Raw genomic sequence first — 22,348 nt, forward strand, 5'->3', positions numbered from 1 at the left:
AGATAAATTCATTATTGTCTGATTTCCAATCTTTTTTTATTTTTCATATCAGGATCGACCAATACTGTGACACATTATTTGTCTTTGTTATTTCTTTCCCTGCATCTTTTTGTTTGATGTCTAGAAATTTACCTGTTTGAGTAAACCAACTTGTAACTCGTGATTATTCAGATCATTAATATAGAGTTCAAGTTTGTTCAAAAAAATATCAGAAATAGGTCTCCTATAAAATTGATATCAAATTAATATTTATATGTATTAACGGTTAAAAAAAATTTTATATGAACGAGATGGATCTCGATCCTCGACTTGACTTATATTTATAATAAAAATAATAATATTTTTAGCGTAACATAACATGTAAAGCCTTTTCATACGTCGGTTAATTGCCAATTTGGCGGATAACAAAATATTGAGAAAATCATAGACTCATATATTCGAAATAAATTAAATTTTCAAAGGAAAGTCAATCGGCTGCTGATTCTTCGCTCACCCCCGACAATAAATGCGACGCGTTTCGTAGGTTCAAAAATCTCCCTTGGTTTTTGTGCCCACTCGGAACCCATTACCCACTCATAGAAGTATCGAGTTTTCGGTCTGTGGTGATGGCGGATCATGGATTGGCCCAAAATTTCAGTGCTTTTGCTGCGTGGTTTGCAAAGGTAAAGATTTGGGTACACAAAAATTGTGGTTTTCTTTATTTTTTTGACGTTAATCTTATCACGTTTCCTCAGAAAATTTGGGCAGCAGGATCTGCTTTAAAAAACCTGTATGATCGTAAGTCATCGCAGCATTTTCTGGGCTGTTGATTGTATGTTTATATCGATTAATTTGTGTCATGTGTTGAATTAGGGGCATTTGGGGAGTCTTGAAATTTTTTGTGATAAAAGAAAGCAACAAAGTTTTGTTTGCTGAAGTAGATAGAAAATTTGTTCTCGGTTTATCCAAAATCCTGATGTTACCACTGGGAGCAATAGTGGGAGCCCTAGTCCAGTACCATGGCAACAAGGCAGCAACTATTGGAAGCTTCAATTCTCTGTTTCAAGGTTTACTAAATCTGGATAGAAGCCATCTCCAGATTGGCCGCGATGCCGGTAAGTACGATGATGTGTGAGTTTGTGATCAACTGACAATGTGAAATACTGTTGCTTACTTACTTATCATCGGCAGTGGTGGCTTCGAGGATTAAAGAGTAAATGACCGAGTTTGATCGTGGGTTCGGAAGCTTTTTAACCGGACATGTTTCATCTTTCATCATCACCGATGATTTACAGATTCTGACTAATACGCCGGGATCATACTTACATGTTCTGGAAGTTAATGGCATTCATGATGACAGAGCTTCGCTGGAAGAGCGAACTTTGACCTTCAGTAGTAATCAGGTTGATAAGATTCCTTTCCCTTGTTTAATTATATATATATATGTTCCTCTTCATAGTTTAATTCGTCTTTTCCTTTGGATCAGGCAACGAGGCTGGTGGAGATATTTTTAGTTTCTAAAACTCCCCTAACCGATGTCTTTCGTCTTGGTTCGTCAGCTGGAAACGCCACCCTTGATGAAAGTGTAATGGTTACACATGATTCTTTACTGCCTAAGACTCATGAACTTCGACCTACGGATTGTTGCCCGATGAATGTGAAAGCCCTGGTACAAAAATCAACACGCAGGGTTTTGTTAGTTCAATCGCGAGAAGACTTTGCGGATTTTATTCTCAGTTTTACCTTACTTCCCTTAAGAACAATCGAAATGCTATTTGATGGGAAGGCTTGTCTGGGAAGTGTAGATAACTTGTGCAGAAGCATTATGAAGTTGTGTGGTGAACCATTCGTGATATGTTTTGATACAAACAACACATCACCTGAACCGTTTTTTCCTCTCAACCAACCAGGTACTCCTAGTTTTTACCCTGTCAATGCCACCGAAAACAGAGATCAACGCCGTTGTGTAAAGGGGCCCGCCTTGTTCACGGTGTCCGATGATTTGGTAGTGTCGACTCCTCCGGCATCTACCATCTCCATTCTTGACCAAATGAAAATTCCTCCATCTGATGTCGAGGAACTAGACATCAATGTTGGGGTCAGAGAGGTAAATATTAATTTTAGCTTTTTTTTAGAGAAAGATCATTCGCGAGTTGAAATGGGATTAATTCCTTGTGGTTTTTCAGGCTTTAAGCATACTCAAGGCATCTCTTACGTCGACTTCGGCTTTAACGGATGGTCTTAAGCCATTCTTAATGACAGATCCAGAGCAAGAAGAATGGTGCACCTTTTAGTCTGCTTTTGAATTATCTTTCGCATGCATGTCTGCTAAAATCCTGAGGTCATTTCTCTGAGGACTAAGTAACCATGAGTTGTTGCCTGATTCAGAAATAGCTTTATCATATGCCCATTTTATTTCTACTACACATTCAAATTTTAAGTATTTTAACGTGATTCGTATCTATTCTTTTCTTGGGTTTAATTTTCATTAGATTTATTTTTACTAAAAAGTCTTTTTTTCCTTAATGCTTTCAATTTCTTTACGACATTTAACGATAATTTTAGCAAACGGCACAACAATTAATCTTTCCATTTTCTCAGCTTATGACATCATATCATGTAATAGAATTGCATAGATTTGGAGTTGCATGGAAAAAGCATAGGGTTATCTACTTATCTTAGTGACTCCTACCGATTGTACATGCTGTTATATTATAAGGTGAGCATGTCTTGTGTGAGACTCTATTAGACAGGCCGATCCAGTCTAAAGGTAATATTTTTAAAATTAAAAATAATATCTTTTCGTGTTAGCTCGGGTCAAGTAGGGTTAGGTCTGATATTCGTCTCACAAAATTGACTCGTGAGGCTCTTTTATATGTATTTTTTTTCTATTAGATTAGAGTATATGGTCTCACGGATCATGAGATTAGTCAACTTGGTCCATATATTTAGTGAAAATTAAAATAATTAACCTAAAAAGTAATATTTTTTAATGATTTGGGTTTAGTCGAAAATTTGAAGATCTCATAAAAGCTTTTGTGTCCACTAAAATTAGAATACACTTGGATTGAAATATTTTAAGTCATGAATTTCAAATTTATTTTACTGCTTATATGAATTTATATAGAACCGAACCATGTTTATTTATGTAAATAGATATATTTAATAGATAATTATGACAGATATGAAGTATAGATGTCATTTAAAAGAATTTATTCAAACAACTGTTTTTCAAATCAACTTATGTTTTTATCCAAAAACTACCTGAAAATACAATTTTGTTAATTGCTTATTGTTTCTTGTTTGTCATCAAGAATCTCTCTTTTTTTTTTTTTTTTTTTGTTATTCACATCCTTTATAATTTATTAAGTTCATCAAAGTGTTTAGTGGATGTCTCAATTTTATCAGTGAAATGACAAAATGACATTACATAATTTATAATGAATAAATAAGGGTAAATTATAAATTCATACTCAAACCTATTTTCATCTTACATTTTAATACCTAACCCATTAAAACTTATTTTCTACTCCCTGGAGAGAGAAAATTTTGTTTAAAAATACCAATTCTACCCTTATCTATTAAAAATTCTAATAAATCACTAAAAAAAAGGTGAGATAATGGATACTAAAAACAAAACAAAATCCAAATAGTATTTATATAAAAATTCAAATTAAAATCAAAAAACATAAACCATATCATATACATGCTTATGTTGATACATGATCAAGTATGTGTCTAACAAGTAAACACATACTCCCAACTCATTATTGAAAGAAATACGACAAAGGATTAAAAGTTCGAATAGGAGATGAATCAATAATCATGCTTAATACAGTAGCAGAAAAATTAAAAATAGAAATAGAAGAAACAAAATTTGTAATACCCATTATATATCAAATAGAATCAGGAATGGACATTATAATAGGAAATAACTTTTTAAGAGAATATCTTCCCTTTACACAATTTGAAAATTACATAACTTTAAACAAAGGATCATCAATGATTTTTATTCCTAAAATACGAACAACATTTCGTGTAGAAAATGAAGGATTTACAAAGAATTTTCATAAACGAAATACAAATCCAATAGAACTAAAAATAGAAAATATTTTAACAATTAATCATGAAAAAGAAATCATGAAAAAATTTCATGATATTTGTTCTGAAAATCCTCAGGACAAAATTAAGAAAAGAAAACAATTCATTGCTTCAATAAAACTTAAAGACCCTAATATCATAATCCGTGAAGCACCAAGAAGATGCAACACGGATGATGTAAAAATATTCGAAAACGAGGTTCAAGAATTACTAAAACTTAAGATAATCATCCCAAGCAAGAGTCCACACTCTTCACCAGCCTTTTATGTCAGTAAGAAAGACACTGATAAGAAAAGAATGGTAATTTATTATCGAAAAATGAATAATGCAACAATTATGGATGGATATTACATCCCAAACAAGAATGATTTACTATCTTATATAGGAGGAATGAAATATTTCTCCAGTTTAGATTGTAAATCAGGATTCTGGAAAATTCAGCTAAAACCACAAGCACAATTACTTACATCATTCAGTTGTCCAAAAGGACAGTATCAATGGACTGTATTACCTTTCGGACTTAAAAAAGCACCAGGTATCTTTCAAAGATATATGGATGAATCTTTTAAATCATATGTAGATTTTTGTTGTGTTTATATAGATGACATATTAATTTATTCAAAAACACTAGATCAACATTATAAAGACCTCATGACAGTATTAGATATTTGTCATAAAGATGAAATTATACTTTCTGAAAAGAAAGCACAATTGTTTAAAAAAAAAAGTAAATTATTTAGGATTACAAATAGAAGATGGAAAACATTGTTTACAGCATATACTTAAGAAAATTCACGATTTTCCTAGTAAAATCAAGGATAAAGATCAATTAAGAAGATTTTTAGGATTATTAACTTATTCTGAAAATTACATTAAGAAACTTGCAGAAATCAAAAAACCTCTTCAGGTAAAATTTAAACAAGACTACAAGTGGAAATGGTCTAAAGAAGATACTAATTATATAGATACTATTAAAAATAAAATAATTAGTAATCTTCCTGAGTTATATTTTTCTTCCAATAAAAATATAATAATAATTGAAACAGACGCTTCAGATGAATACTGGGGAGCATGTTTAAAAGCTTATACAGGAGAAAGAATTTTAGAAGAACTTACTAAAATAGCTACTAGAAATAATGAAGAATTATGCAATTATACATCAGGAACTTTTCAAGGTGCACAATTAAATTATCATTCAAATGAAAAAGAATTATTAGCTTTAATATTCACAATTAAGACTTATGAAATTTATCTTATTCCTAAACCATTTTTAGTAAGAACAGATAATATGAATTTAACATATTTCAAGACAAGAAAAATATCAAGAAATGCAGGGAGAAATGCAGCAAGGCTAATTAGATGGCAATTAGAATTGAACCATTATCAGTTCGAAATCCAACATGTCAAAGAAACGGATAATTCATTACCCGACGCATTAACCAGAGAACTTCATCCAAATTATACTATCCGTAGCAACGGAATAACAAAAGAGATCCTAAGTGATCCAGAAAATGACCACGAGTCATCCGAACATGCCTTAGAAAGCATGGGAAATATAAATTGATGAAATGAGATTTATATTCAGAGACATGAATTATTTTATGACTTTCAGTCATCCGAACATTCCTCAGAAAGCATGGGAAATATAAATTGATGAAAATGAGATTTATATTCAGAAACATGAATTACTCTATGAGTAAATACAATCAATCTCATTTATGAAGATTGATTCAATTCTTGCAAAAGAATTTCATAAATGCAATGATACGCATAATAAAACTATCCGAGTTACTCACGAAAAAGAGTTAAATTTCTAACCATTTATATATATATATGTTTTATTGTGCAGGATGGAACAATTAAATCAATTAGAAGAACAATTGATTGACATAGATGAAGAAATTCAGATTCTTCAACAAAGAAAAAAGAATATAAAAGGAAAAATTCAGAGGATTAAAGAAAAGATGACAACATCATCATCATCATCCTCACCAAAAACTCCAATCAAGTTAGCAACTCCATTTAACAAAATAATGGAGATGAATGAAAAACAGTCAGTGGTCACAGCCAACACTGATAACCAAGAAAAAGAAAAGAAGAAAGAACCGGTGGTCACAGCCAACAATGATAAAAATGAAAAAAAATAAAGGACGTTTAAAAGTGCCCTTGAAGCAAGAGAAAGAAAGATGGTCAATCTGCGACCACAAAAACCAATTTTTGAAAAAACAAATTTTTCAGAAAAACTCAAGACTGAATTCTTTGAAACACTAAACTATTTAAAAATAGCCAAACCATCTGCAGAATCTTGGCTACAAACTTGTGACACACAGAGCATATCAAGAGCAAGAACACTGCAAGGTGATCCAGCGCATGAAGTTGCAAGATTCTTTTCAAATGGATTATTAAGTGGATTGGAAGTCAGTCCCAACAATCAAGACATAGAACTATTTCCATATCAGTTGAGAAATAGTATCATCCAGTTCAAGAAAGCAGTCTTTAAGGACAATCCAGTATTAACATTGAGTATTCACTCAACCCTTCCAGATTGGGATGATAACAAATTCTATCAACCAATGGTATATATTCAATGTCGAAAACAAAAGGACAAGTTTTTATTCGAAGGATCAAATGAAGATAAACCAGTAATGGATATCTCAACACTTCTTGAGATAAGAATAAAGACGTTGATTGACATGATCTCAAAGACAGGAAAGATTGATGGAAACTCAAAGATTAAAATAAATTTTGCAACCAGTAAAATTTTATTAACCACTGGACGCAGGGAAACAATCCAAAAGAAAGAACAAGCCATGTTAGCTCAATTCGAAGCTCCAATCTATGAAGCAAGAGTTGACATGACCCAAGAAACCCAACAAATGCTATGTCAAAGACTAAGAACAATGATTTCCACTCACAAATGTGGACATTGCCAAACCATTTAGACAGAAGAAGCAGCTGTCAAAGAAGACAAACCAATAAAGAAATGGTCCGAATGTACTAGTGATTCAGAAAGTGACACGATGTAAAAACAAATAAAATCGTGGACCACACCACATGTTAAAGGCATCCACTCAGATGTAAAATGAGCTGTTTTTCATTATGTAGTATCGGGTGGTCCCCCTCTTTTCTTTTATTATGTATGCGTTTCTCCACGCCTATAAAAGGAGATGTTTTGTGCTGTAAATAAGGGAAGCGAAGTTTAAGTATCTCTCTCTTCTTAGTTTATTACAATCTGGTTCATACAAGACGTATGAAAACTATCAGAAACTAAGAAACATAAAATCAGAAACAAAAATAAGTCTTATGGCTAATAACTAAACAAGCAGGGCGTAAGGAGGATAAGGTTGGAAACCAACCATTGAAGATTCATGGTTAGAGTAAACCTGGAGATCCATAGAGCAAGTACCAGTTGATCAAGTGATCGTTAAGGGAAAGCAAGGATTTGGCCTTTGCTCAAAACCAAGATTCATTCAAACAAGGTAACCTTCCTAAATCTCCTGTAGCCCTTAATTCAAAGAAATATTCAAAATACGTTAATCATGTCATCATCCTTCATAAGAAATGGAAGATTGATAATAAAAAACTGGTTTGAAATAGAAGATGATCATGAATATGATACATTTCATGAATATCGTTTAAATACTTTTGATTTAACCATATTCGAATCAATTTATCAACTAAAAGTTGTAATTATAACCCATGAATGGAACCAAACTAATTTGAAAACATTTATCTGTTATAAATGAATCAGATCTGTAAAGCCATGAATGAGAAAATTTATAAGAATTTGAATAATTCCGCAACCTGGTATTAGAGTGGTTAATTAAAGCAGATTATTAATGCCTGGATTAACTTTAGATATTGAGATTAAAAATTTATTTAATAAAATAATCTTACTAAAAGATTTACGTCAAATAGATCAATTATGGAATAAAATAAAAGATCTCCAAACCTTTTATTTCAAAAATCATAAAAAAAAAACATTTTTCAAGCAACTGGAAAATGTTAATTCAAATTTCTGAAAATGATGAAATTGAAGACATAATAATATGTTATGAATAAGAACAAATTTTGTTATCGAAATCCGATCAACAAAAATAAAATAATAAAAGTAACAATTTTTACTAAATGGAAAATGTAAGAAAATACGAAAATGAATATCTTTAATTTATATTCTCAAAATATAAATTTTGATATAGAAAATTGTGAAAACAATTTGAAACATCTTAAAAATTGTCAATCTTCAATTAATAGTTTCGAAGATTTTCAAAATTTATTAGAACAGATAGATTTAACAAAAAGGCTTTTAATAGCCTTAAGAAAATTAAGAAGTTCTATCATCTGTTAAAATGACAGAAGTAACAATTCCAAATCATAATAGTCAGATTGATGAATCTGAAGAGAACCAAGAGTATAATTTGAATATTATATTTAATCAGAATAAGTTTGTTGAGATACAAAAAAACAGGGTTTTCTAATTCAAAAACAAATCTAATAGACCAACCAGGAATATTAAGCAAGATTTCAAATTTTATTAATCCCAGAAAAAAATTAATTTATTATTCGATTCGTACAAAAGAACGATCTTGTAAAATAAATAACGAATCAAGGTCTAATACTCTAAAGTTATTAACAACTCAAGATATTGATACCATCATGACAAAAGCCAGTGAAAAAGAACGATTTGAACTGAAATATGTTCACATTGGATGAATCAAAATAATAGTATCAGCTCACTACCGAGAAGGAATAAATACATCAATTGAAATTACAGTTCGTGACAAAAGGATACGTAATTTCGAGGATTCTATCCTTAGAAAAATTGAAGGAAACTTATGTTACAAAAAGATGAAATTTTGTATTTATCCACAATACAATATATCTCTTTTTGATAAAAACATAAATGATGTTTTAATATTAGATTATTACTTTTATAGAAATAATCTTATGTTAACAGAAAACCATTCGATCAATATAAACTATGTTGTCGGTTTAGCAATAAGTACTAATTCTCAAACAGGAATAATTTCAACAAAACCAACTATTTCTGTTGAAAGAATGTTTGAAAATATTACAAGAATTGAACACCCTCAAAAAGCATTTATTGAAGAAATAAATCCCTATAAAAGATGGAGTTCAGATGACCTCCAAATCACAAAACAGTCTGTACCAAGAAGATCATTATCATTTGCTAGAAATGATGAAGATATTCTTGAAAAGATTGGAACCATGAATCAAAATATTCTTAAAATTAAACAAGCTATTGTTAATGAATCAACCTCATCGCAATGACGTCCTTAATAAAATTAGAAAAATATCTAGGAGATTTAGAAAATAATATCAATAAGATCAATCTATCAATACAAGAATTAGAGAAGAATTTCAAAGAATATACTGATTTAGCAACGACTAGATTAATAATTGAACAAGAAAGACATAGTAATGAAATATTAAACTATCTTAAGGAAGTTCTTCCAATAGATAAAGGAAAAAGGAAAATGAAAGAAGAACCACAATTCAAAATTGAATCATGGTATAGAAATTCCCTTAGTTATGGCAAACATAAGTATGGAGATGTTTAGTGAAACAGACTCATCTGAATCTGAACAAATAGGAGTAAATACAGAAGAATTATATCATTCACATCAGAAATCAGAACAATACAGAGATATGGATATTTCAGAATCAGAGTCTGAAGATGATTCTAGACCACAATTAAATCTACGAACAAATGTAGGAGGTAGTGGTGGAAGAGATGATGAAGAATTTAAATACAACAGAGACCAATACTCTGGATCTTATAAAGATGTTAGAGACATTCTTAAAGAATAAAAAACATCAGGATTTGTGAAACAAAATATTTTAGATTTAGGTTGTTCAACAACTAAAGAAAGAAAATCAAAGATAGATCATTGGGCAAATGAACTATCAGTACAAATTCAATTAACACCATTATTAGACAAAAGTGAGAATATTCAAGTTTTAACTCATGAGATGATAAAAATGACATTGGTAGGAGCAGTAAGAACTTGAGCTGAAAACCTAGTAATTACTAATCTACCACAAGGAATGACAGGACATCGATATTTCAAACTATTTGTTGATGCCTTGTACCAAGAATTTTTAGGAGTTTCTAATAATGATGCTAATCTGGTAGCTAAGAAATAGAACAAAATAGAGCAATTTTTATTCTAGATAATATTAAACTATGCAATTTATGTTATTATAAGAATTTATATGTGATTATGAAACAAACTATTATCAGTTAATAGATGCTGATAAAAAAAAAACATTATAAATTAAGTATTTTTAATAAAATACCTAATATAACAATAAATAGTAAAGATGAATTCTTAACTAGCGCTTATGCCAAAACACTAGGAGGAGCTATTAAATTCATTAAAGATGTTATAACAAAGAAATGTCATGAAGTAACATTAAATAAAAGAATATCCAGATCTTACAAACAAAACAATAAACTTTGTTGTGACAAAATGGAATTCACAGTAAAGAAATACGGTTGCAAAACAAACATGTCACACAAATATTTAAAACGACAGAAACAGGATAAATTTAATAAACCTTATAAATCTTTTAATAGAAAATTTATTCCCTATAAGAAAAAGAAATTTAAAAGAAATTTCTTCAGAAAACCTTATAAAAGAAAATTTTATAAAAAATTTGATAACAAAAAACCACCTTGACCAAAGGGTAAAGGAAAGAATTGCACATGTTGGTTGTGCAACGAAGAAGGACATTATGCGAATGAATGTCCAAAACGAAATGAAAAGAAAAATAAAGTTAAACTTCTTGAAGAAATATATACTATTGGATTCTATCCAGTAGAAACAATTGAATTTTCATCCGACGATGAAAATATTTATTATCTTGATGAATCAAGTGAATCAGATTTTGAATCTGATTTCACATTTGATAATTCAAGAAATAAAAATGATTAAAATAACGACAAAGGAATTTTTTGGAAAATGCAACTCTGGATACTAAACTCAAACTTTTGTTTGGCTTGAGTACCTATTTCCAAGTTGCCCAATAAATAATTGGTACTACTATACTTCCAGTCAAATTTTTACTATTTTATAATAGCTAAAAATATTAAAAAAATCGTTCATTAACTTTCTTTTATCATTTTACTACTCTTCACATGATTTCTATTATGAGTAATCATTTCACACCAGCCCTCACTCTCACAACTTTCACATCCTTTTATTATTTATTTCAAAATCAACCTTGTATTTATTGCGTGTTCATCAAATCTCTTGTTGGTCCAAATGATTAGATAGGGATGAATTTCTAATACGTGTATATCAAATCAAATCCTTGACTCACTTCAATCCAAAAAATATAAAATAAAAAAATCCTTAACTCACTTCAATCCAAAAAATAAAAAAAACCCCTTGACTCACTGGTTAATTATTTTATTTTATTTGTTATAAAATTAAATAATTTGGCTTTAATAAAAAAATAGTTATAATCTTATAAACCAAAATCAAATGGTACTTATGGTTAAAACACAGGATAGGATTGAGTCTACTAGTAGATTTTAATACGGTCATATATGATTATCTTGTTCTGGCATGCATTCTATTTTATAAGATTATTTATCGGGTCTTTGTTCAATTTTATTATGCAAACTACTTTTGTCAATCCAACTTTTAACCCTCCAAGAAATAAAAATAAACTCCCGTTAGGCGATCACACAATAAATTTTTTTTGACGAATCTCTTAATTGATTCACTTATGAGTCATGATAAAATATTTCTTTTCATAAAAATCTCCTATAAGACGGTGTCGCGGGTCAATTTGTGAGTTGGATATTCTATTTAGGTCACTAATGAAAAAAATATTTTTTTTATATCAAAAATATTATTTTTTATTGTAAATATGATATGATTGACCCATCACACGGCTAAAGATCCGTGAAACCATTTTACGAAAGACTTGCTCACTTCTTTTATTCAAAAAATATTACTTTTATTGTAAATATTGGCTCATCCACAAGAGACGGTCTCATGAAGTAGATCTCTTAAGAGATGGTTTCATAGATCTATATTTGTGAGACGAATCGACCCATCCATATTTGTAATAAAAATAATATTTTTAGTATAAAAATGTAATATTTTTTATATATGAGTCGGATCAAAGTAATTTCATCTCACAAAAAATCCGTCTTACAAAATTAACCCTTGTGACGGTATAGTTTTTGTGAAACTAAAAAGCTAGTTAACATAATTTGATTATTTTTTTTAATTTTTTAAGCGCGCGCGCGCACACACACACACACATATATATATATATATATATATATATATATACTTTTTTTTGAATCCATTTATTAGAGTTTTGATATGGTTGACGTGGTTCACCTATTGGATGTAGAAGATGCATATCAGCGGTGCACACATAGGTTCATGAAAGGAATTTTATTCCTTGATATTTTCGGCCATTAATTTATTTGTAATTACAAGATTTTGCTTTCTAGACAAGATCAAATATTTGGTAAATATATTGTGTATATCTCGAATATGTTAAGATATATATTTACCATGCTTAAATTGGGTCTTGATAAAGTGATTATTAGATATAATATTATTTGATATTATCAAGATTTGATTTGCATGATTTGATAGAGTTTTATTCCTACTAAAACTTGTTTTCCTTATTCATGTAGGACTCTATCTAAGGAAACCTTCAAGACTTGGATGCTAATCTATAAAATAGGGTTTTTCACGCACAAGAAAAATAGAGCTTCAGACGATAACTCTCTGCGCATATACTGAAGAAATCTGTTGAAGAATTTGAATATTTCTGAAGCAGGTTTTGCAACTATCGTTGTTGCTTGTCCTCGTGTTACCGTTCGTGTTGAAGACATCAGAAACAACACTGTGAGAACTGTGTTGTTGAAGATCTTTAATGTCTCTTCAAATTTAGGCTACGGGAGTTGCATCTCTTATATTTACTCTGATTTGTTTAGGATACAAGTTTGATTTCTCAACTTATTGAGAAATTTAGAATTTACTGACTTTTCGTAAAATCACTAGGATTATCTTTGTAAGACTGATCTTACGTTTACTAGTGATATTTAGCCCTAAGACACCCGCACGAGTTTTTATATTCGTACAAAATTAATTACTTGTGTTTTATTTACGCTTTAAATTTTCGTTGCACTGTGTTGTCTGTGGTGTTATAACACGAAGTACAAAACTGCCTATTTTACATAACCAACCACGTACACTGTTTCTTTCACGTGGCATCAGAGCCACCACTTGACTTTACTAAGTGAGTTCTTGGTTTGTGTTACAGGTTAGTTATGGATACTCCGTACACAAGTTCAATTCGTCCACCTATTTTGGATGGGACAAATTACGGCCCTTGGAAATTGAAGATGAGCATGTACATTCAATCCATTGAGTCCAGGGCTTGGCAACGTGTTCTTGACGGTTGGACACCACCTATGAGAGATGATGATGTACCCGGACCAAAGCCAAGAGCACAATGGACAGCCGATGAAAATACTGCGGCTATTTATAATGCAAAAGCTCTTAATGCTATGTTTACTTCTGTTGATATGAATATGTTTAATCTAATTGGTACTTGTACTTGTGCTAGGGATGGAAGATTGAAGAGCCTTGCAAACGAAGCATCTGTCCTTGGTGATCCTATATCGAACGAGAGACTTGTGTCCAAAGTGCTTCGTTCTGTCCCTAAAAGATTTCACACCAAAGTTTGTGCTATAGATGAATCCAAAGATACATCTATAATGGGTTTGGATGAGTTGATAAGTTCTCTTCGCACATATGAGATGGAGATGGAAGCTGAAGATGACACTAAAGGTAAGCCTATTGCCTTTCAAGTATCTAATGACGTTTACAATGATTTTTCTGAAGTTTAACAGGAAGTGAAGGAATCTGATCTTGAAGAAAATTCTATTGCCCTGATTTCGAAGAAATTCACTGATTATCTCAAGGTAATGAAAGAAAAGAAGGATGTGAAAGGCGCACAACCTTTGAAATTTCCTAAATTGCCTATCTCAGAGAAACCTCAAAAGCCAGCTAATACTCTAGGACCTCGTCAAAGGTATGAAGGTAAGAGTCAGTCCTCAAGTAAAATTTTTGATAATGTTCAATGCAGGGAATGTAAGGGATATGGACACTATGCGTATGAGTGTGCCAATCGCCTTCGAAAAGGTTTGAATGTTTCTCTGAGTGATGATGAATCAGAAGGAGAACAGGAAAAGGCTGAACAGGCAGATCTCATATCTTTTACTGCTTTGCTAGAGAGTAAGAAAAATTTTCAGATTAATCCACTTGGTGTTGGCTCCCGTGTTGCCACATCTGGACGCAACACAGTTCAAGAATATGTTTGTTTTGTTGCTTCTAACCTTGATAATTTCAGTGATCATGAAGAACAGGTAGTTGATGCTTATACTCTTGAAGGTATTCAAAAACTCTATGAAGAGTTGTACTGTGATTGGATCAAGAGGAATCAGTTGAACACAACCCTTACAAAAGAGAATACTGAATTGAAAGCGGCTGTGGCTAGATTGGAGGTTCTCATGAGTAAGAAAGATCTGGAATTAGGGTTGCTGAATTCGGAACTTGAAAGAGCAAAAACAACACTTGATAAATTTAATTTCAATTCAAGCAAACTTGATTCTCTTTTGATTATGGGTAAGAATGATAAGTTTGGTCTTGGTTTTAAAGAAAGTGTTTTTGAAACTGGTGAAACTTCCAAAATACCAGTGTTTGTGAAGGAAGGTAGTGATTCTTTGAACCATCCTTCAACTGTTTCGAAAGGTAAAAAACCCATTGTTGAGAAGAATGTTTCTGTCCCAAAGCCAAAATAATGGAAGCGTCCTTTTGTATGTCATTATTGTCTCAAACCTGGTCACATCAGGACTTTTTGTCGTAAGCTTAAAAATGACTATATTTTGTGGGAATCTAAGCAGGTGTTGCCTCCCGTGTTGTCCAACACCAAGCGCAACACTGGCAGACAAGAATCCACTGCGAAGAAAGTTTGGGTACAGAAGTCTGATGTTAAAAGTTTTGTTATTTATACTTCCTTGGAATCTAACACTGCAGGAAATTGGTACTTTGACAGTGGAAGCTCTCGGCACATGATAGGTTTGAAAGATCACCTCATGGACTACATTGAACAAAATGGTGGTAGAGTGACGTATGGAGGTTGTGCAAAAGGAAGAATAGTTGGCAAAGGAACACTCAACGTGGAAGGGTTTCCAAAACTTCATAACGTCTTACACGTTGAAGGACTTAATGCAAATTTAATTTCAATTAGTCAACTCTGTGATGATGACTTTCATGTGAAGTTTGAGAAGAATACTTGTGAAGTTTTTGATAATGCTAATCGTTGTGTTATGACAGGTACAAGATCAGTTGGTAATTGCTACCAACTCGGTGAATAATTGGCATGTAGACACTCAAAGGTTGATGAGTTTATTCTATGGCACCAAAAGCTTGGACATGTGAATTTCAAGACCTTAAAGAATTTGAGTAAGTTTGAAGCTGTCAGAGGTCTTCCAAATCTAAATTCTGGTGTTCCATATGTTTGTGTGCATGCCAAAAAGGTAAGCAAACCTGTGTTTCGCACCCCGTGTTAAACACTGTGGGACAACACGGTGTCTTGAACTTTTGCACATGGATTTGATGGGTCCCATGGAAGTGGAAAACTATGGAGGTAAAAAGTATTCTTTGGTATGTGTTGATGATTTTTCTCGTTTTACATGGGTAAGATTTCTTAGAGAAAAATCAGACACTTTTGATGTTTTTAAGAAGTTGTTTGCCAAGATTACTAACCTACATACTTTGACTATAGCAAGGATTAGAACTGATCATGGAAAGGAATTTGAGAACTCGTATTTTTCTTCTTTGTGTGATAAGAAGGGCATCTCACAGGAGTTCTCTGCCCCAAAAACTCCTCAACAAAATGGAATTTCCAAAAGGAAGAATAGGACGTTGCAAGAGATGGCTAGGGTGATGATGAGCTCAAAAAATATCTCCAAGAGATTTTGGGCAGAAGCATTGAACACATCGTGCCATATTTCCAATCGTGTTTATTTGAGAAGTGGATCTTCGATGACTTCCTATGAAATCCTCATGTGAAAGAGACCAAATCTTAATTATTTTCATTTTTTTGGCTGTGTGTGCTATGTTTTGAATGATAGAAATAACCTAGAAAAATTTGATTCCAAAAGTGATAAGTGTTTGTTCCTTGGTTATTCTAAAAATAGTCGTGAATATAGGATGTATAACCTTAGGACTAGAACAATTATGGAATCTATTAATGTTTTTTTTTATGATGGTGTAGATCTCAAAGGAAAAATTACTGAAGATGATATTGAAGGCTTGCTGGAAATTCCTCACGAAGAACACAGTATTGTTCCTGAAGTTGCAACACCAAACACAACATTGGTTCCCCCAGAAACTTTCATGAAGAAAATTCTCAAAATAATGAGGAAACTGAGGTATCCACTGAAAAGGACATTCCAAGCAAGATACAAAATAATCATCCATCATCACAGATTATTGGAGATGTTCATGGAACACGGCAAACCCGAGCTAAGGACAAAGTTGAATACAGTAAGATGGTTGGGTTAGTATGCATGAGTTCCATATACTCACAGGTAATGCATTCTTGTTTTGTCTCCAGTATTGAACCTAAGAATGTCAATGATGCTTTGAATTATGAATTTTAGGTAAATGCCATGCATGAGGAACTTGAGCAATTTGTCCAAAATGATGTATGGTTTTAAGTTCCACTCCCTGATCGTGGTAATGTCATTGGTACAAAATGGATCTTCAAAAGTAAAACCGATGAATCAGGAAACATCATTAGGAACAAAGCAAGGTCGGTTGCTCAAGGGTATACGCAGGTTGAGGGGGTTGATTTTGATGAGACCTTCGCTCCTGTTGCCCGCATTGAGTCAGTCCGACTATTGCTAGCAATTGCATGTCATATGGGTATAAAACTTTACCAAATGGATGTGAAGAGTGAATTTTTGAAATGATATTTTAAATGAGAAAGTGTATGTGAAGCAACCCAAAGGCTTTGAGGATCCACACCACTTGGATCATGTTTACAAGTTGAAGAAGACACTCTATGGCTTGAAGCAAGCACCACTGGTATGGTAGGTTGACCAAGTATTTGCTCGAAATTGGCTTCAAACGAGGTGAGGTTGACAAAACCCTTTTTATTCAAAAAACTAAAGGTGAAATTCTTATTTGTCAGGTTTATGTAGATGACATTATCTTTGGTGCTTCTTCTCAAAAGCATGTTGATAGTTTTGTTGAATGCATGTCCTCTACTTTTGAAATGAGCATGGTAGGAGAATTAATTTTTTGCAAGTTAAGCAAACAAATGATGGGATTTTTCTTTGTCAAAGTAAGTATTCAAAGAATTTGGTGAAATTTTTTTGCAAAGAGAATGTTAAGAACATGAAAACTCCTATGGGCTCGAGTGAAAAATTGGGAAAAGACAGTGTTGCGGCTGGTGTTGACAACACCATATATCACAGCATGATAGGGAGTCTATTGTATTTGACTGCTAGTTGCCCTGACATCATGTTCAGTGTATGTTTATGTTCTAGGTACCAATCGATCCAAAGGTAACCCATTTAAAAGCTGTTATGAGAATTTTGAAATATGTTTCGGGTGCATTGGATTTGGGATTATGGTATACGAGGGAAACCAACACTAATCTTGTAGGTTTTAGTGATGCTGATTAGGCTGGTGATGTTAATGATAGAAAAAGCACTACGGGTGGGTGTTTTTACCTTGGCAATAATTTGGTTTCATGGTATAGTCGTAAGCAAAATTGTGTGTCACTTTCGACTGCTGAATCTGAATATGTGGCAGCCGGAAATTGTTGTTCACAACTTCTTTGCATAAACCAAATGATTGAAGATTATGGGTTTAAGAGTGAACCTCCCATTGTTTATTGTGATAATTCGAGTGCTATTGATATATCAAAGAATCCAGTTCAACACTCACGCACAAAACACATTGATATTCGTCATCACTTTATTCGAGATTTGGTAGAAAAAGGTATGATTCGAATGGAGTTTGTTGGAACCAATAACCAATTGGCAGACATTTTTACTAAAGCATTAGATCATGAGAGATTCTCAACCCTTCGGAGGTCTCTCAGCATGTGTGCATTATAATAATTTGCATGTGTTGTCTTCGGTGTTATAACACTACCGACAACACTGTTGTTTTTCTTGTCATGCATTTTTAGTATTTTAGGCATTCTGCACACACTCTGTTATGTGTGCTGTTTAAATCTCTGTTACAGTGATTCAATTAATGCCAAGTTTTTATGCAAATTTTTTAAGGCACACTGACCCTCTTGCTTTTGAACTCTGACTAAACCACTAAGTAGTTGAGGGATGTACGTGTATTCCATGTTCTTGTCCCATGTGAAAGGTGGTTTCGCAAATTCAGTGTTCAGCTTTTTAATAAGTTTGATGACCAATGTCATATGTACAAACTTTATCAATAATCGGAAGAAAATGGAAAAAGCTACCTAATTGAGTCCAATGATGATTGTTCTTTTAGTGTGCAGGCTACCACTTCTGAAATTTTTTTGAAATCAAGGGTAATCAAGTGTGTAAGTTTCAAATACTTTTTTGAAAAACTTTGGTGTTGTTGATAATATTGTCAACACGAGAGGCAACACTACACTTGTAAACATATCATGTTCTTGTAATTGCATTTTTATTTTATGTTACACTCTGTTTAGGCATAAAATAGGCCATGCATATGCATTTTTTCTAATAGGGTTCTGTTTTTGGGTAAGGTTCCAAATAGACAAATTTTGATGAATTACCCTATTTACTAAAAATTGAATTTTTGTGATTGATTTTTGTTTCAGTGGATTTAAGCTGATGTGGAGTTAATACTGGATGATTTGGGCTGAAATACGTATCTTGGATTATTGCCTTATTTATGGGATTTTATCTCTTAATCTCGGTGTTTTTAATTTTTGGCCGTTGGGAAAAAGTTACCGTTGGTAACCTGGTGAGATAAGAAAATCAGAATAATTATGAGTTTGTTAGGAGAATATTACCGTTTGTGATAAGGGTTCTATATATGAGTTTTTGTGATTATCGGGCATTATCATCTTTTCAATCCTCTTTATTTCCGATCAAGTTTTCTGTAAGCCCTACCTCTCTATCTCTCTCACTCTCAAACTTTTGTTTGCAATGGCAGGCTTTGATACACAGGATATTCGAAGTGAGATGGGTCATATGAATCACGATGTTTCCCCCAGTGTTGCAACACCAAAAGACCCATCCACGGCTCCTTCTCTGCCGATCGTTCCAGTCCCCATGAAATCCGTTCCACTTGCTGTTCTCATGCCCGGCGAACCTAGGAACGCCATTGATTTGGAGAATCCTCCAGATTTCTCTGTTTTGAATCGAGTAAACCCTCCTCCACCGATGGTTAGAAGATCGAAGAGGCAAGCTGGGTATAATCCTGATTTTACCCAGTCCAAGCATTTTTACAAAGGTCCCCGCATCTCTATGGCTGAAGAAGATCGAAGCTCCGACGAAGATTCTGATAATGCCAATTATGAGTTTGTTGCTCGAACAAAACCCTCCGGTTCCACTGCTGCCTCTGCCTCCGCTCCAATTGTCGAATCTGCTTCTGAGAGCGATGATTCAAGATCCTCTGGTAATGTTCCTCCTAAGGATAATCTTGTAGACACTGTACCTCAAGAACCTACTGGTTCTGATGAAGATGCCACGTTGGCACAAATTTTGGAAAGCCTTAAGCAAGGCAAGGCTACTTCTTCTGTTCCTCCCTCTGCCCATCTCTCCGATGATGAACCTGATGCTGAGATGATGGAGGAGTTTGCTACGAGCAAAGCACATCAAGATAACGATCCTTCGTCCTCTTCTTCTTCTGTCGACTCTGATGCTGACTCTTCTGATAAGAGTGCAGATATCGGTGATGAAGAAGACTCTGAAGATATTTCCAGCATGGATGCTGATGAAGAACCTCTAGACCAAGAGGATGTTTCTACTGCTGATGCCCGTGTTGCTGTTGGTGTCGTCAACACCACAGACAAAAACTATTGATGAGGACTATGACATGGATTCTGCTCGTTCCCTCATGTTTTATTCTGGAGATGTTGCTGCTATTTGGCCTCTCTTTACACATAGAGGACTACTGGATGAGAGAAACATTTATGTACGCTCCTATGATAAGTACAATCTGATTGATTTTTTTTGAAGCTTAGGCAACTTTATTCTACTGTTGTTGCTGTGATACCCTATTGTAAGAGGGTGATTTTGGAGTTCTATGCCAACTTAACCTCGAGCATTGAAGATTCAGAATCTGCAAAATATGGCTTGGTATATCTTCGGGGTAGGATGTTCGAGTTCTATCCATCCGTGATCAACTCTCTCTACTCAACCCCCGATGTTGATGAAGGACCTCATCCAGATGTTAATGAAGTTATTTCTGTCCTTACTGGTGGTTTGGTCAAAAAGTTTTCTGACTATTTTTTTGCAGCCAAGTTGACTTCATTTTATATTTGTCCTTCACAAGATTGCTTTGAGGAATTGGACGCCTTCCTCAAACTCTACAGTGATCACACGGCCACAGGCGTTCATTCCGTATGCCATTGGGACTGGAAGTCCTTTCAATTTTGGGAAGCTGGTATTCAAGACAGTTCTCCAGTTTGCAGATGGAGGTCTAAAATCTACCAAGCTACCTTTCCCATCCTTGATTTATGTCATTTTGGAATCTCAGGCATTCATCCGAAATATCACAGAATATATCTCTGATCAACCTGAGATTTTGAAGTTAGCAGCTGGACTTCTCAAGGGAAATCGTGTTCTGGATTTGCCCTGGACTGCCAATCCTACTCCTGCTGCTGATGTTGCACCCGGTGTTGCCAACACGGGTGACAACACTGAAGAAACAGTGCCTACTCCTACCCCTCTTGAATTTACCGCTTCCACCATTCAGCTGCTGATGACTCGTGCTGAGGAAAAGATTGCTCAAGCACAGGAAGATATTGCCTTCTACAACACGGTCTTGGCTGATTGTCGGAGACAACTTGGCATTTCTGGCCAAACAGGGGGAGATAGTGCACAAGCTGAAGCTGGTCCATCTGGGACTCGAGTTGATGAGGATGAAGCTTGTAGTGACCCTTACCCGGATCACCAACTAAACAGAACTTAGACATGTAATTAACTTAATTAAACAGAAATAAGAATACAACTGCGGAAACCATAACATTTATACAATCCCAAGAAAAAGAATCTGTAAATATCCAAAATAATATACAACCAAATCGAATAGCTGTATAAACCCCAAAACAACAGAATAAAATCCTAAACGAAGCTCCAGCTGATCAACCACTGCCTAGCCCCTCTTGGATCCACCCGCCTCGTCCAATCGCAAACCTGCCCCATGGAATAGGGTGTCCAGAAACACAGAGTACGAGACGTGAACATAAAATGCTCAGCACGAGAGTATGAGTATACATGCATGCAAAGTGAACTCCCTAAAACTCGAGGTCAAGGATCAGAGAACAAATACATACCGGGCCCTGGTATGTAGCACACTGTGTTTTCGCTGCAGGAGGTGACTCTCATACCAAAATACCAGTGGATATGCCGGACCCAAATCGATGGAAGTCCAACCACTAACATGATAGGAAAAAACCCTACTAACAGACATCTCGAACGAGATAGTTCAATATGCAAATGAATGCAGCATAAATCAATGACATATAAATCATGCAGTCACATAATACATGCATACTCAGTCAGGATATCTCGAACAGTACTTTCGTACCTCAAATACTAGGCAAGTGCTATCAGCCCTAGGTCCACGCCTATAATCAATGCTACACTGTCAAATGATACTACTATCATTATAGCGCTCTAAAAGCCTTAACTAAGCTAAAGCATACTCCTAAATATTTTTAGGAAGCAAAAGCTATACCTTCGTCCGTCGTTAGCCCTTTGATGTCGATGCCTCCAGAACTTGGGCACAACTCCGCTGCGACTATCGAACGCCTCGCCGACCCCCGGATCAAGCCTAGGAAGACTAGAACTAAGCAAATAAGCCTAGCTTCCGATCCTACCACACGTCATGCCTGACGTAATTCGATCGGAGCTTCCGATCGCTCATCGGAGCTTCCGATCTGTCCGATACTCAATTTGTTTAATTAGCGTTGATTAATCCCTTAATCACTGATTTTGGGTACGAGCTAT

General features: G+C 33.9%; 2 protein-coding genes across 7 annotated transcripts; both read left to right on the forward strand.

Annotated features, from left to right (window-relative positions):
- Window positions 1-479: 479 nt before the first annotated feature.
- On the forward strand, window positions 480-3,229 carry LOC140890664 (uncharacterized). Of its 6 annotated transcripts, none has more exons than XM_073298609.1 (6): window positions 480-662; window positions 735-777; window positions 853-1,094; window positions 1,171-1,382; window positions 1,466-2,086; window positions 2,166-3,229. In XM_073298609.1, the coding sequence occupies exons 4-6, from the start codon at window positions 1,197-1,199 to the stop codon at window positions 2,271-2,273; spliced, it is 915 nt and encodes a 304-aa protein (XP_073154710.1). In that variant the 5' UTR covers window positions 480-662; window positions 735-777; window positions 853-1,094; window positions 1,171-1,196; the 3' UTR covers window positions 2,274-3,229. The 6 variants fall into 6 exon arrangements, with proteins under 6 accessions (XP_073154710.1, XP_073154714.1, XP_073154712.1 ...); XM_073298613.1 differs by having other exon boundaries at window positions 735-769; XM_073298611.1 differs by having other exon boundaries at window positions 735-1,094.
- A 10,179-nt stretch (window positions 3,230-13,408) lies between these two features.
- On the forward strand, window positions 13,409-16,867 carry LOC140889446 (uncharacterized). Its single transcript, XM_073297164.1, has 6 exons — window positions 13,409-13,951; window positions 13,994-14,175; window positions 14,230-14,926; window positions 15,047-15,479; window positions 16,423-16,694; window positions 16,811-16,867. The coding sequence occupies exons 1-6, from the start codon at window positions 13,409-13,411 to the stop codon at window positions 16,865-16,867; spliced, it is 2,184 nt and encodes a 727-aa protein (XP_073153265.1).
- The last annotated feature ends 5,481 nt before the right edge of the window (window positions 16,868-22,348 follow it).

Source organism: Henckelia pumila, chromosome 3, assembly GCF_033568475.1.
Source record: "Henckelia pumila isolate YLH828 chromosome 3, ASM3356847v2, whole genome shotgun sequence".
In the NCBI taxonomy this organism is placed as follows: Eukaryota; Viridiplantae; Streptophyta; class Magnoliopsida; order Lamiales; family Gesneriaceae; genus Henckelia; species Henckelia pumila.

Bases quoted from the DNA above. Each gene is read 5' to 3' on its own strand.
- LOC140890664 (XM_073298611.1), top strand. From the start codon at position 1,197: ATGACCGAGTTTGATCGTGGGTTCGGAAGCTTTTTAACCGGACATGTT. The intron at 1,383-1,465 runs GTTGATAAGATT...CCTTTGGATCAG, and splicing joins TGACCTTCAGTAGTAATCAG to GCAACGAGGCTGGTGGAGAT. The intron at 2,087-2,165 runs GTAAATATTAAT...GTGGTTTTTCAG, and splicing joins TCAATGTTGGGGTCAGAGAG to GCTTTAAGCATACTCAAGGC.
- LOC140889446 (XM_073297164.1), top strand. From the start codon at position 13,409: ATGGATACTCCGTACACAAGTTCAATTCGTCCACCTATTTTGGATGGG. The intron at 15,480-16,422 runs GTACAAGATCAG...ATGATGGTGTAG, and splicing joins TAATCGTTGTGTTATGACAG to ATCTCAAAGGAAAAATTACT. The intron at 16,695-16,810 runs GTAAGATGGTTG...TATGAATTTTAG, and splicing joins TAAGGACAAAGTTGAATACA to GTAAATGCCATGCATGAGGA.